The sequence below is a fragment of the Urtica dioica genome, chromosome 4 (genome assembly GCF_054948205.1).
Source record: "Urtica dioica subsp. dioica isolate 48M chromosome 4, U.dioica_male_clone48M_v1_H2, whole genome shotgun sequence".
Lineage (NCBI taxonomy): Eukaryota > Viridiplantae > Streptophyta > Magnoliopsida > Rosales > Urticaceae > Urtica > Urtica dioica.
In genome coordinates this window covers 45403441-45417443 of record NC_142759.1, presented here as the reverse complement: position 1 = coordinate 45417443, position 14003 = coordinate 45403441, and the positions used below count along the sequence as shown (strand labels likewise).

Below are 14003 nucleotides of genomic sequence, written 5' to 3'. Positions count from 1 at the left end.
GTAAAGTTCAGGAGCTATGTGCCTGTGAGGTCTCTTGGAAATCCTTTTCCGAAGCTCGGTTCGTAGCAGCCGCTCTTTGGCCCGCTGCTCCTTCAGGCCGGTCTTTATTTCCTTACTTCGTAATTTTTATCATTATTTATCACTTATTTTTATATTTTTATCTTTGGCTCGCCCGAGATGAATAATGAGGATGTTGATTGGCGAGGTAAGAAGAAGGCCCTTAGAGCGGCCAGCGAGACCGGAACCTCTTCCGGATCGGCCGAGAAGGCCATCCCACCTGTTTCGGCGGCGCCGGTCTCCACCCATGGCTTCCAGGAGCTTTCGGTCGTCGTACCCCCAGCCACGCTGCTCGTCGAGCTCAACAACGAGCCTGAGCCCGCCAAGACCGCCAAGGCCGCCAAGACCCCCCCAGCCGGAGCCATCAAGGCTTCGACCGCCGAAGTCGCGAAGGCTTCGACCGCCGTGGCTAAATCCACGACGGCTCCGTCCTCCCAAGCCAAGAGGAAGGAGGTGGAAGGCGTTCCCCAACAGCAGGGTGATCCGAAGAAGGGTCGAGCTGACGACTGTGGGAAGGCCGTGAAGGGATCCGGCCAACCGCAGGGGTCTCCGCCTGGCTCTTGCAAGTTGGCGTTCAATTGGAATCTCGACAAGCCGGTCTGTGATGACCCGGCGGTGGCGGCGTGTCTCATGCGCCAGTTCAACTTTCTCGAGTACCGTCTTCCGATGGTCTCGAGGATGCACGGAGTGAGCTACTATCGTTCCGTCAGTGCGGCGGGTTCTCGGGTAAGTTTTAATTTCATGTTTTGGCTTCCATTTCCAAGGCTAACTCTCATTTTTGCAGTTCATGGCCGAGCTGAACAAAGGCTTCCTCGGTTACGAGGTGATGTACGACCGCCTCTCCCTCGCAAACCAAGAGTTGCGAGCTAAGCTGAAGGCCTCCGAGGACGAGCTCGCGAAATGTCAAGGTTCCCTCGGTCAAATGGACGAGCTCGGAGGCTGTGCTTGCATCGATCGATGAGGCCGGGGAGAACTCGAAGGAAGCTGAACTCGCCAAGGACAAGTCGGCCTAGACTCGCCTCGCCTCGCCCATTTTCTTTTCCGAGTTTAAATTTGAAATAATTTGTTTCCTTTTGGGCCCTTACGTGGATGTATTCATTTTTGGCCCGATGTTTGGACAAGTTTGTCGAACTCTTCTTTTTTCTTTTGCTGTTAATTTCCTTTTTATTTGATTCGAACATATTCCATGATTTTATTTCTTTTATTGAATGTCATGAATGTTTATTTCACATTTGCCCATTGCTTTTGTTCGCGTCTCGGTAGATAGTAGACAATTATTTTTTGTTTATGTCTAAAAATTTGTGTGTTTGAGCGAACGCGCTTATTTACTACGGCGTTTATTTGTTGACAACTTATTCGCATGATGTGTGTCGGCCATCGTCAGTCGAACCCCTAATCGTATCGGGATTATGTATATGGCATGCCACCGAGTTATGCCTTATACATGATATGTTTTTCCGAACCGGAGCTCTAAGTCTTTCTTTGCTCTTGAGTCCGGTTTATAGTGGTTTATCGTACACTACGCATGAACAAAGCCTTGGGCATGTTCACTTGCGGGTGTAGGTCGAATCTGTCGCGCTTGGCGAATTGATCTGAATCGAACTTGTTCGTTTCAAGTTTCTCTCGTTTATGTGAGGTGGGGGTTGAACCTTGTCTCAAGGCTGCCTACGTACCCATGTTTGGGATCAAGCCGTTACGTAGTTCGAATATTATGATATTACTTTTTAACAGTAATATTTCTTTAGGTTCATGATATTCCAATATCTGCGTACTGGGATACCGTCGAGCGTTTCAAGCTTGTAGACGCCTGTTCGTGGGATTTCTGATACTCGGTATGGTCCTTCCCAGTTTGCTCCCAGTTTTCTGACGTTTTCTTCGGCCCTGTTCTGATACACTTTTCTCAACACGAGATCTCCAGTGTTAAATTCTCGGAAGTTGACTCCTTTATTGTAGTATCGGGCGATTGATCGTTGGTATAAATTCATGCGCGTTAATGCTTGGTTTCTCCTTTCGTCTGTCAAGTCGAGGGAATCGCACATCATTTTGTTGTTAGTTTCTTCGTGATCATTCGCGTACATGGTGCGAATTGTTTGAATCTCATGTTCGATGGGTAATATTGCTTCGACCCCGTAGACCAGAGAATATGGGGTTTCCCCTGTAGGCCTTCGTGGACTCGAGCGGTAGGCCCACAGCACTCCAGGGAGTTCGTCGGCCCATCGCCCTTTTTTAGCTAAAAGTTTCTTTTTCAGGTTACTAACAATTGTTTTGTTGGTAGCCTCAGCGTGTCCGTTCCCTTGTGGGTATCGGGGTGTCGAAAATCGTAAAGTGATCCCTTCTGCTGCACAGAAGCGTCGGAACTCTTTTGATATGAATTGTGCGCCGTTGTTGGTGATTATCTCTTGTGGCGCTCCATGTCGACATATTATATTTTTCCAAATGAAATTTTTTACGTCCACGTCCCTTATTGAGACGAATGCTTCGGCTTCAACCCATTTGGAAAAATAATCTGTTGTGATAAGGAGGAATTTCAGCCCTCCCGGTGCTTTGGCTACGGGATGGAGGATAGTTCCTCGGCTGGTTTCTTGATATTTGGGGCGTGTTTTAGGCATTGGTCGCATTTCCGTGAGTGTTGCTCGCAGTCGGCGACCATGGTTGGCCAAAAATACCCTTGATTTTTTATTTTAACAGATAGGGCTCTTCCGGCCGCGTGGTTCCCATATTCTCCTTCGTGTATTACGGAAATGATGCGTTTGGACTCCTCTTTTCCTATGCATCGTAAGTATATTCCGGAGAAACTTCTTTTAAAAAGTACTCCGTCTATTATGGAGAATCTTGCGCTTTGGCTAATTAGCTTTCGGCGCAATTTCTTATCTATCGGGGTATGGCCTTCGGAGATATATCTGATTATATCCCTTCTCCAGCCCCCATCTTCTATTATTACCATTATGCTTGAGTTTTTGGTAGTGATAGAAGATTGTTTTATTGATTCGACCGGTATGATTCGGCTTATCGTAGGATCTGACGTTAAAGCTAAAGTGGCGAAGGCGTCAGCTGTGGTGTTTTCTCCTCTAGGGATGCGGGTTAATTCGAATTTTTCAAGTTGATTTGTCATTTCTTTTACTAATTGTGCGTATGCCTCCATACGCTCGTCCCTAGTTTCGAATTCTCCGCTTATTCGATTCGCAACGAGCTGCGAGTCGCAAAAAGCGGATACGGATTTTGCTCCCACAGCCTTTGCTAGGCGTAATCCCGCGATTACTGCCTCGTACTCGGCTTCGTTGTTTGAGGCGGTGAAATCGAGGCGGAAGGATTGTTCAATTACTTCTCCATGTGGTGATATCAGATGTATCCCAATCCCAGCCCCTTGCTTTGTGGAGGAACCATCGACTTTGAGGGTCCAATTTTCGGCATTTGTCGTGGTTTCGCTTTCATTTGCGGGGAGCTCGATAAGGAAATCGGCTAGAACTTGTGATTTCACGCATGTTCTAATGCGATATTCGATATCATACTCACTTAACTCAACGTCCCATTTGGTTAATCTTCCTAATTGATTGGGGTTGTGGAGAAATGATCGTAAAGGTTGAGTGGTCATTACTACTATCGAGTGGGATTGGAAGTATGGTCGTAGCTTTCGGGCTGCTGTGACAACGGCCAGAGCTAATTTTTCCATTGCCGGATATCTTGTTTATGCGTCGATGAGTGATCTACTTATGTAAAACACAGGTTTTTGGTCTCTTCGCTCTTCTCTGACGAGTACTCCGCTAACCGCGGTGTGCGATACGGCAACATACAAGTAGAGTGGTTCCCCTACTTCTGGTTTGGCTAAGATTGGAGGTTCGGCTAGGTACTGTTTTAGCTGTTCGAATGCTTCTTCGCATTTTTCTGTCCATTCAAACTTCTTGTTTCCTCTCAGGAGTTTATAAAAAGGCACACATTTATCGATCGATCGAGAGATGAATCGGCTGAGGGCTGCCACGCGTCCTGTTAGTCTCTGGATTTCCCTTTTGTTTCTGGGGGAGGGTAAATTTCGGAGTGCTTGTATTTGGTCCGGATTGGCTTCAATCCCTATTTGAGTTACCATGTATCCGAGGAATTTCCCAGAAGATACCCCGAAGGTACATTTAGATGGGTTTAGCTTCATTTGGTAACTGTTTAGGACCTTGAAACATTCTTCTAAATGTGAGACGTGGTCTGTTTCTCGTAGTGATTTTACTAACATGTCGTCGATGTAAACTTCCATCGTTGTTCCTATTTTGTCGACGAACATTTTGTTCACTAGTCGTTGATACGTGGCTCCTGCGTTTTTTAGCCCGAAGGGCATCACCTTATAGCAATAGATACCCTTGTCGGTTGTGAAAGCGGTTTTTTCCTGATCATTGGGATGCATCAGGATTTGATTGTATCCTGAGAACGCATCCATGAATGACAAGATTTTATGGCCGGCGGTGGCTTCCACCAAGCGTTCTATGTGTAGTAGTGGAAAGCTGTCTTTAGGACAAGCTTTATTAAGATCGGTATAATCGACGCATACGCGTCATTTACCGTTCTTTTTCTTGACAACGACGGTATTGGCGAGCCAATTGTATTTTACTTCGCGTATTAAACCGGATTTTAATAGGCGATTTACTTCTTCGTTCACCACTTTAGCTCTCTCTGGGCCGAGTTTCCTACGCTTTTGTTTTACGGGCTTATAACTGGGGTCGACGTTGAGTTGATGTACAGTGATTTCGAGGTCTATACCTGGCATGTCCTCTGTCGTCCACGCAAACGTCTTTTTGTTCTTCTTCAGGAACGTTATCAGTTCTCGGCGTACATTCCCTTTCAACTTGGCCCCGATGCCCACGCATCTCTCGGGGTCAATTCCGTCGATCTGAATCTGTATTATCGACTCCGTATTAGGCTCGTCTTTCTCCTCTGAATTTTCCATCGGAGGCGGATGGGTGATCTCATTTCCGATGGCCATTAATTGCTATTGGCCTTCGTTGGTGTCTTCGCTAGACGGACCTTCCGAATTGTTTTCTTTCGGTTGTTGCTTTTCAATTATTTTTTTTATGATTATTCATATAGCAAATTCGGGATGCTTCCTGGCTCCCTCTAATTTCTTGTATCCCGTTTGGAGTCAGAAATCGTACGCACATGTGGTAGGTTGACGGTACCGCCTTCATCCCATGTATCCAAGGTCTTCCGAGGATGGCGTTGAACGGGGACGGGCAGTCGAGAGCGTTAAATTCGACCATCCAGTTTACGTCTCCGGCCCGTACAGGGAGTTCAATGATTTCTAGAGAAGGTGTTACTTCCCCATTGAACCCAGATAACTGGTTGGGTTTGTGCTCAATTTCAGCCTCCTCGATGTTCATTCTATCCAAAGTGGTTTTGAATATAACATCTACATAGCTTCCTCCATCAACCAAGATTCTGGCTACTACGCAGTTACCAACTTCGAGTTCGATGATCAAAGCATCGTCGTGGGGCCCATATAGCCTTTTGGTATCGTCTTCATTGAATGAGATCGTGGTATCTTCTACCTTTTGGCACCCAGGTGACCTCGTTGTACCTTTAAGTTGACGTTGGTGTGCCTTAATTGAGTTTACGCTATCCCTGCAAAACTTTGAACCTCCCATGATATAGTCTATTCGGGGTTTTGCTTGGGGGACGTCGTTATCGTCCTCCTTTGCCCTTCCTCTTTTTGGGGAGGGATTTCCTCGGGTTCTGGTATTGTTAAATTCCTTCTTCTGGGGCGGTGGTCCCAGGTCGACATTCTTTAGCTCTCCATTTTTATACTTCTCAATAAGTACCTTTCGGGCTACAACACAATCCAGAGTGTCGTGTCCGTAATTTTTATGGAAGTCGCAGTATTTTTTCTTGTCACGCGGCCATTTCGGGGTGCCTCATTCGAAAACTCCCTCGTCGTTTACGTTAAAGGCATGTTCCGGAATGTTTGAAGGCTTCCTCCATTCATTGTTTCGGTAAGGTCTCATTCCAGGTGTCTTGGCCATGGCCGGAACAGGTGTCATAGAAGGGACCTTCCTTGGATTATGTTTCTTTGACAGGAGGGCCCTTTCTTCCTCAGCTTTCGCGTAGTTTGAGGCGCGATGGATTGCATCCTCGATGGTGGGTGGTCTGTTTACGGTCATTTCCTCTCGGAATCTGGACTCGTGCCACAGTCCATTTTTGAGAGCGTTCATAGCCGACTCTCCCTCCACGGAAGGGATTTTTGACATGACAGTCTTAAACCTTGTCATGAAGCTTTTCAGGGTTTCGTCTTGGGCTTGTTCGGTGTTCCATAGGTCTGCCATGGTCGCCTCATCTTCTACTAGCATCGAGTAGTGTTTGATGAACGCGGACGACAGTTGTTGAAAAGAACTTATCGACCCTTCTTCAAGATGTGAAAATTAATCCAAGGCGCTTCCCGACAGGTTCTTGGCGAATAACTAGTAATACCCTGCTTCTCGCTCGTTATCTCACAGACATGCTCCCCATCGCGATGCGAAAGGCCGTTACATATGTTTTCGGGTTGGAAGTACCAGAGTACTTGGGAAGCCTGATCTTCCCAGTGTCCCCAACTCTGACTTGGGTAATACATGGAGCAAAAGGGGTTCGCCCAGTATCTGCCACCAGCCGATCGATCTCGGGGGCCGAGCTCATGGCGTAGTGCATTCGGGAGTCTACAGCCCGGAACTTCTCCTCCACCATCTGACGGAAGGCGTTGAACGCGAGGTGATCATCCCTCGGGATTTCCACGGCGAACTGTTCTCCCCCAGTTCGGATTCCTCCTCTCTGAGGGTTTCCTTCTTCCGGATGAACCATCGCCTCAAAATAGTTTTGTTCCTCGGGAACTCCTTCCTCGCGGGGGAGGTTGATGACTTGAGGAACATATCCAGGAGGAGGGCCTCCCGGAGGCGGGGGCGGTAGGTCGCCTTGAGTCAGTCGAGCTCGCCAAACACTGGCCTCGGCCTGTCCATCGAACTGGCCAATCCCGGCCGTATTGCTAGGACCGGCCGTGTCGGGCGACATGTGGATCGCGAAGAAGCTTAGTCGCCTCCCGGGTGGGGCGAACCTTCGTCCGTTTATGGTAGTCGGACCGGTCGAACTCAGCAGAATAGCTCGCTCAGCGTCGAGCTGCTCTTGAAGTGAAGATTGCGCGGTTATTAAGTTATCGAGCTGGGATCGGGTTGATCTCTGGAATTCGGCAGTGGTTTCAACGAGTTTCAGCAGAAGAGCCCGCGTCTCTGGATCGGCTCCAGAAACCGGGATTTCGTGCTCGCTATTAGAAGACATTCTTTCAGATCCGATCTGTGTTCTTCGGCGTTAGGTTTCTGATAAGATTCCCACAGACGGCGCCAAATTGTTGAGCCAATTTCTCGTCCCAACAATCTATACCAGATTTATTCGAATTGTCTCGTATATTTATTTATGTTAATTAAGGGTCTCATAATCCGATTATGAAGATTAAATCGAAATCCGAAAGAAATTAATAGGTAATACGAATTTTAATATAGAACGAGCGAAAAAGAATTCCTTTTATTGATTATTGAATATAAACCTTACAAGAATAGGAAATTCGAATGAAAATAAGCAGGAAAACTCCAACTAAGATGATGAATCCACCAAAATATATGGTACCTCTAAAAAAAATTTCAGTTTTCTAAAATGAAGATGGAGTGAGCTTTTATAGCTAGCTCGCTGATTCTCCTGTTTCTTCAGATTGGTACACGTGTACGAGCAATACCGGTCTTCACTCCTCCAAACTCGCGTTCATCCCCACTTTTAGGCGATTTGACCGTTTCTTAGGTGATCTATCGTTCAAATTACTTGGCGGGACCGTCTAGGAATATTTATGGGTCCGGGTCGAGTTAGGATTCGTTCTTCCGTGAAGAATCCCTCATTATCGTCTTGGGCCGATCTCGCATGCGCCTGTGATTTTTAGACCGAACTGGGCTTTGGGCCGAACTAGCGATCATCTTGGCCCCCCTTTGGGCCAAACTTGCTATGGGCCTAATTGGCCCAACTCGCCTGGTGGAAGAGGACGATATCCACTCCCACATGTAATTGATATGTTGTTTTCAAATGTCGTTGTTCATGGAAAACCGAACGAAAATGATATTATATAATATGTTATATATGTGTATCTTTAACTTGAAATTTATGCTAATTTCGCTAAGTCTTTTAGATCGTCGGAGATCTAAAATTTTTCCCCTAGGTCGAAGTTCATTGAGTGCCCTTTTTTATTTTTATAAAATCTGACAAGTCTTTCAGGTCGTCTGGCGATCTGAAACGTTTCTCTTAAGATTTAGGCTGAAGTCAACAGATGAATTTACATCGTCAGGGTCTAAAATATTTCCCTTAATGCTCTTGGGCAAGGTCGATCTTGACGGGGAGCAACCTCTAATTCAAATGTTATGATCCAGTGAGATGTCGGGTCTCGCCATAGGCGTCGTGAAGTATTTGCACTGCTGACCTAGTCTCGTCCAGAGACTGTTGATCGAAGTGCGAGCTCCGAATCTCTGTTGATACGTGACACTTGCAGTTTGCGTCACACAGGGGAATTTATAAATAAAAAATAAATAAATAAATAAAAGGGACTGTGCCTTTGATGAAAAAACAAAGGCTGCCTACGTACCCTTATGTTGCTGGAATTGATTTAGGGTTAAGAAAACATTTAACGCTTCGAGAAAGTGGTGGAATTTAAAAAATTTCTTTTAAACAAGTAAAACGATTTTACTAACCTAGACGAAGAGCAAGTACATGTTCATTTAAAACTATTAAAAGCATTACTCATTTACTAATCTTTGTGAAGCTTGAACGTTGAGAAGCCTTAGAAGCTTGAAACGTTCGTCTCCCCACACAGCTCGTCTTTCTTCTTTCTTCGGGAAACTCGAGCAACCACGAAAGTTTCTATCACAAGAATCACTCGAGAAAGAAAAGAATTAGTGTGTGGGCACTTTTAAACACGGCGACTCAAGAACAAGTCTAAGAGTTTAAGAGCTAAAACACTAGGTCAAATGTGGACCTAGGTGCCAAAACAAAAACGAAAAGAACTTAGAGAGAGAGAGAGATAGAGAGAGAGAGGGAGAGGGGGCGGCCAAGTCTAGAGAGAGAAGTTCTCAATCTCTAAAACTTTGGAATGAATAAAATGATAGGAATGAGTGCTCTATTTATAGGAGAGGGATTACCTTCAATAAGGTAGTTTCCTCTTCTATAGAATATCACATATTCATGAGAAAATATTGCCCTTGTTCTATCCAGGTCACACGTCCAAGGCTTGCCATGCAAGTCCTTGGATTTGTTTCCTTATTTGCTCTCTCATTGCCTTGTGTTTGCCGTCCATCTCTTTCCTCATAGAGGAGATTTGTTTCCTCTTTTTCTTTTGGCAAGTATCTCCATACATCAATGCACAAAATAATCTCCCTTTTTTTGCTATGTTGGACGACCATATAGGGCTTCTAGAAGGTGTTTCTAGATTTTTCTTCACTTGTTCATGACAACATTAGAGAAGCCCATTAAGAATTTTCAAGTAAAATTCCATGAAATGAAATTAATCCTCAAGGCCTAAATTCCTTAGACTTGACCGAGTGATATTTGTCATCATATGACAATGTCAAAAAATTTATTCACATTCATTTCGTCCTATGTCCAAAATGTCAAAATTACCCTTTAGACAATTTTCGTAAAACTTGTATTGTTCTTGTATTGACTTAGCTTTTAGTTTAACTATTCCTACTCGATATGATTTGTGACAGTGACCTCATGGATCCAAATGAACAAAGCTTGAGCTAACATACTTGGACTCAAAAGTTCATAAACCTTTTCCAAGTTTAGCTTAATGTCAACTGACTCCACTAAAGAGTTGACACTGAGAATCTCTCGGTTTAAATGAATTTATTTTCTACTCAAGAACAGCTTAATTGTGATGAGTGGATCCACTGAATATTATCTATGTTTACCCTTCATGAATATTATCAGCTAGTCGGGATTTGTAAAATTACCATTTTACCCTTCTAGATGTTATTTCCTCAACTCATTTGTCGCTTGTGAATAAGTTAGAAACAATGTATTTGTTGTCGGCCCGTCTCGGACCGACGAGGATAAAGGCGTCACTTCAACCCACGCGACCGGCGCGAGGCCTCGGGCGGGGAAACCTTGCGTCAGCCATTGGCCGGCCTGTTGGAATCGATCTAGGGTTTGAGAAAATAATTAACGCTTCGGTAAGCGGCGGAATTTTAAAAATTTTCTTTTACAAGTAAAACAGTTTTTACTAACCTAGACAAGTGCAAGTACATGTAATTAAAAACCAATATGAGCTAGAAGTTTACTAACCTTTCTTGAAGCTTGAACTTTGAAGAAGCTTGTGGAAAGTTTGCAACGCTCGTCTCCCCTCGCAGCACGTCTCTCTTTCTTTCCTCGGCACCTCGAGCAACCACGAAAGTTTCTATCACTAAATCACTCGAAATAAAAGGAATCAGTGAGTGGGCACTTTTAAACACTACGACTTAAGAACAAGTCTTGAAGTCGCAGAGCTAAACACTAGGTCGAGTGAGGACCTAGGTGCCAAGACAAGAAAAATCGAAAATAAACTAGAGAGAGAGAGAAGAGGGGCGGCAACCACAAGTTCTAGAGAGAGAAGCTCTCAATCTCTAACTTATGTGGAATGAGAAAAATGAGAAGAATGAGGCTCCTATTTATAGGAGAGGTCTCACCTTCAATAAGGTAGTTTCCTCTTCTATAGAATATCACATATTCATGAGCCAATTTCCTCTTTTCCTCTATGAGACACTCGGCCAAGGCAGCCTTCTAGAAGGCTTGGATTTGTTTCCTTTTTTGTTCCTTGCCTTGCTTCTTTCTCTACTTGGGCGCCTACCTCTTCTTTCCTTTAGAGGAAATTTGTTTCCTCTTTTTCTTTTGGCAAGTATCTTCATACATTTATGCACAAAATATTCTCTCTATCTCTAGGGTATTTGGGCGCCTATATTCACTAGAAAAGGCTTCTAGAATTTTCTTCACTTGTTCATGACAACATAAGAAAAGGCCCATTAAGAATTTTCAATAAAATTCTTATGAAATGAAATTAATTCACAAGGCCCAATGATCAAGTCATGGCCGAGTGACATTAAGTCATCAAATGAACTTGTCAAAAAATTTATTGACATTCATTTCATCCTTTGTCTCAAAAGACAAAAATACCCTTTTGACTATTTTCGTTCTTGTTTTGACTTAGCTTCCAGTTTAACTATTCCTATCGATGTGATTCGTGACAGTGACCTCATGGACCCAAATGAACAAAGCTTTAGCTAAACACTTGGACTCAAAAGTTCACAAACATTTTCCAAGTTTAGCTTAATGCCAACTGACTCCACTAAAGAGCTGACACTGAAAATCTCTCGGTTCAAATGAATTTATTTTCTACTCAAGAATTCACCTAATTATAATGAGCGGATCCACTGAATATTATCTATGCTACCCTTCATGAATGTCATCAGCTAGTCGGAATTTACTAAATTACCATTTTACCCTTCTAGCTGTTATTTCCTCAACTCCTTTGTCGCTTGTGAATAAGTTAGAAACAATGTATAGACGAGGAGCTAACAAGTCACATTGTTTCGTCCAAAAGAGTCAAGACTCAATTTGGACACTGGCCAGTTCATTTATTCACACTCCAAGGAACAAAGCATGAGGTGACATACATTGCATTTCAGCAATCTTGTACATGAATTCCATATCTATGAGAACTTCACAAAGTTACTCATGACAGACTCACAACTTAGTACTTCACCAATAGGCCTTGTTCGGAATCACATAGTGAGTCCGAACTTTGACTTTCTCAAATGAGAATACTAAGGTGTGAAATGGCATGTCTCATTTCAGGATTAAGGTAAGCATGATGCAATTCATACATAGTGACTTCGAGACATAAGAGGTTAAATGGTTTGTTCTTATATTGTCTCTAGAAGTGCACTGGTCAATTCAGTACCTTCGGAAGATACCTAGAAGAACTATAGAGTCCCCAACTCTCAATGCCTCATAACCAGACATCAATGATTCTTCTAACAATCATACTGAGGTCAATAGTCCTTTGACCCTAAGATTGCGAATATATCGTTTTAAGCAAACGACAAAGAGTTTGTTCATGCAAATCTACATTTGTCTCTTCGTAAGTTGTTAAGTTTGTTTATGGACTAAAAGACTAAGGTTTTATCATAAAGCTTCAAACAAAGAAAGAATGAATGAACGTTTCAACTTTATTAATGAATAGATAGGCAATTACAAGCAAGAGTCTTCATGAGACTTTATTACATCAAATGTACAAAATAAAGACTACAACTCTTCTTGTGGGCACCATTGACAACACGGCCCAACCCAATAGCCGACCCAAGTTCAGTCGGCCAATGGCCGGCCATATGCTCAGCCTGCCAATGGCCGGTCAAAGGGTCAGCCGGCCCATGGCCGGCCATATGCTCAGCCGGCCATGCAGTTCACTCGGCCAATGGCCGAGTGAACCTCCCAAGCAGTTCACTCGGCCATTGGCCGAGTGAACCTTCAGCCGGCCGTGCAGTTCACTCGGCCAATGGCCAAGTGAACCTCCCAAGCAGTTCACTCGGCCATTGGCCGAGTGAACCTTCAGCCGGCCATGAAGTTCACTCGGCCAATGGCCGAGTGAACCTCCCAGGCAGTTCACTCGGCCATTGGCCGAGTGAACCTTCAGCCGGCCATGAAGTTCACTCGGCCAATGGCCGAGTGAACCTCCCAGGCAGTTCACTCGGCCATTGGCCGAGTGAACCTTCAGCCGGCCATGCACTTCACTCGGCCAATGGCCAATTGAACCTTCCAAGAAGTTCACTCGGCCAATGGCCGACTCAAGCTTGCTCACTCAGCCAAGGGGTCCCCCAAAACACCCCTTGGTCGCCTACAAATAGAGAGGTCCGTCCTCTCCCAAAGGTAATCCATTTTTGAGTCCCGAAACGCTGTCGAACTCATACTTTACTCGTTTCGCTCATCTTTGGCCTCTCACCCTCTAAAAACCTCTATACTTCACCTCAATCCTACTAATGTTGAGCGTCGGAGAGGTAAACTGAGGCACCCCCTCTGTTTTCCCTTCCTAGTTCACCTGTCCTTTCTTCCTTTTCAGGTACTTGGACGAACCCAAGGGACATTCACAGCTAAGGGACGACTTGGGATACCAAGTCCGACACGCTCGAGCCGAAGTGAGACCACTTGGTCTGGCCTTGGGTCTAACCACTTTAGGCTCCTAAATAGTTGTCCGAAAAACAGCGACAACATTTTGGCGCTAGAAGGAGGGGATCTCCCGAGCAACGCTCTCCCTTCCATTCCTCTTTCTTGCTACTTATGCGACTCTCGAGAGATGAGTCATGCCCCCGCCACCTCCGTGGGCGCCCGAGCGACTAGCTCGAGGTACGGCCTCCGAAGCCCTGCGCATCGTCTAGGAGGGCAACCTCGTGATAACGAGAGCCAGCCCTGAGACCCAGTGAATGACCCCGAGGCCGCAGTCCGAGAGGACGCGGCTCGAAGGCTCGCCGAGCTCCTAGACCGCCCCGGCGTCACCGGCACGCTCATCGCCGACCTCCTCGACTCCAACAACGTCGACGACGTCAACCATGACGAGAAAGTCCCGGATTACATGGCGAAGTCGAGAACCAACGAGACCAACCTCAACCACGCTATTCACGAAAGGGGACGCACGCGCACGCTTCCAAGGGGACACCCTCGGGCGACCGCATCGAGACGTCAACTTTCTAATGAGCACGCGCACGCGCCCTCGAGGGGACACCCTCGGGCGACCACGTCAAGGCGTCAAGTGTCGAGTAATACTCGGGGACGCTCGACCTCTAGGTCCCGAAAGGGACGCTCCAAGCTCACCGTCCGCGTCCAAAACCCCCGGGGAGATGACGACGTCAATGGCCGTGGCGTCTGTCGAGGACGTCACTCCAATG

General features: G+C 45.5%; 2 protein-coding genes across 2 annotated transcripts; both read right to left on the bottom strand.

The window, feature by feature from the left end:
* Positions 1-2605: 2605 nt before the first annotated feature.
* LOC149401644 (uncharacterized) lies at positions 2606-3727 on the bottom strand. Its single transcript, XM_089610826.1, has one exon. It carries the CDS (start codon positions 3725-3727, stop codon positions 2606-2608), a length of 1122 nt encoding a protein of 373 aa, XP_089466952.1.
* A 1299-nt stretch (positions 3728-5026) lies between these two features.
* On the bottom strand, positions 5027-6353 carry LOC149401643 (uncharacterized). Its single transcript, XM_089610824.1, has 3 exons — positions 5973-6353; positions 5190-5852; positions 5027-5089 (listed from the first exon to the last, which is right to left on the bottom strand). The coding sequence occupies exons 1-3, from the start codon at positions 6351-6353 to the stop codon at positions 5027-5029; spliced, it is 1107 nt and encodes a 368-aa protein (XP_089466950.1).
* Between the last annotated feature and the right edge of the window lie 7650 nt (positions 6354-14003).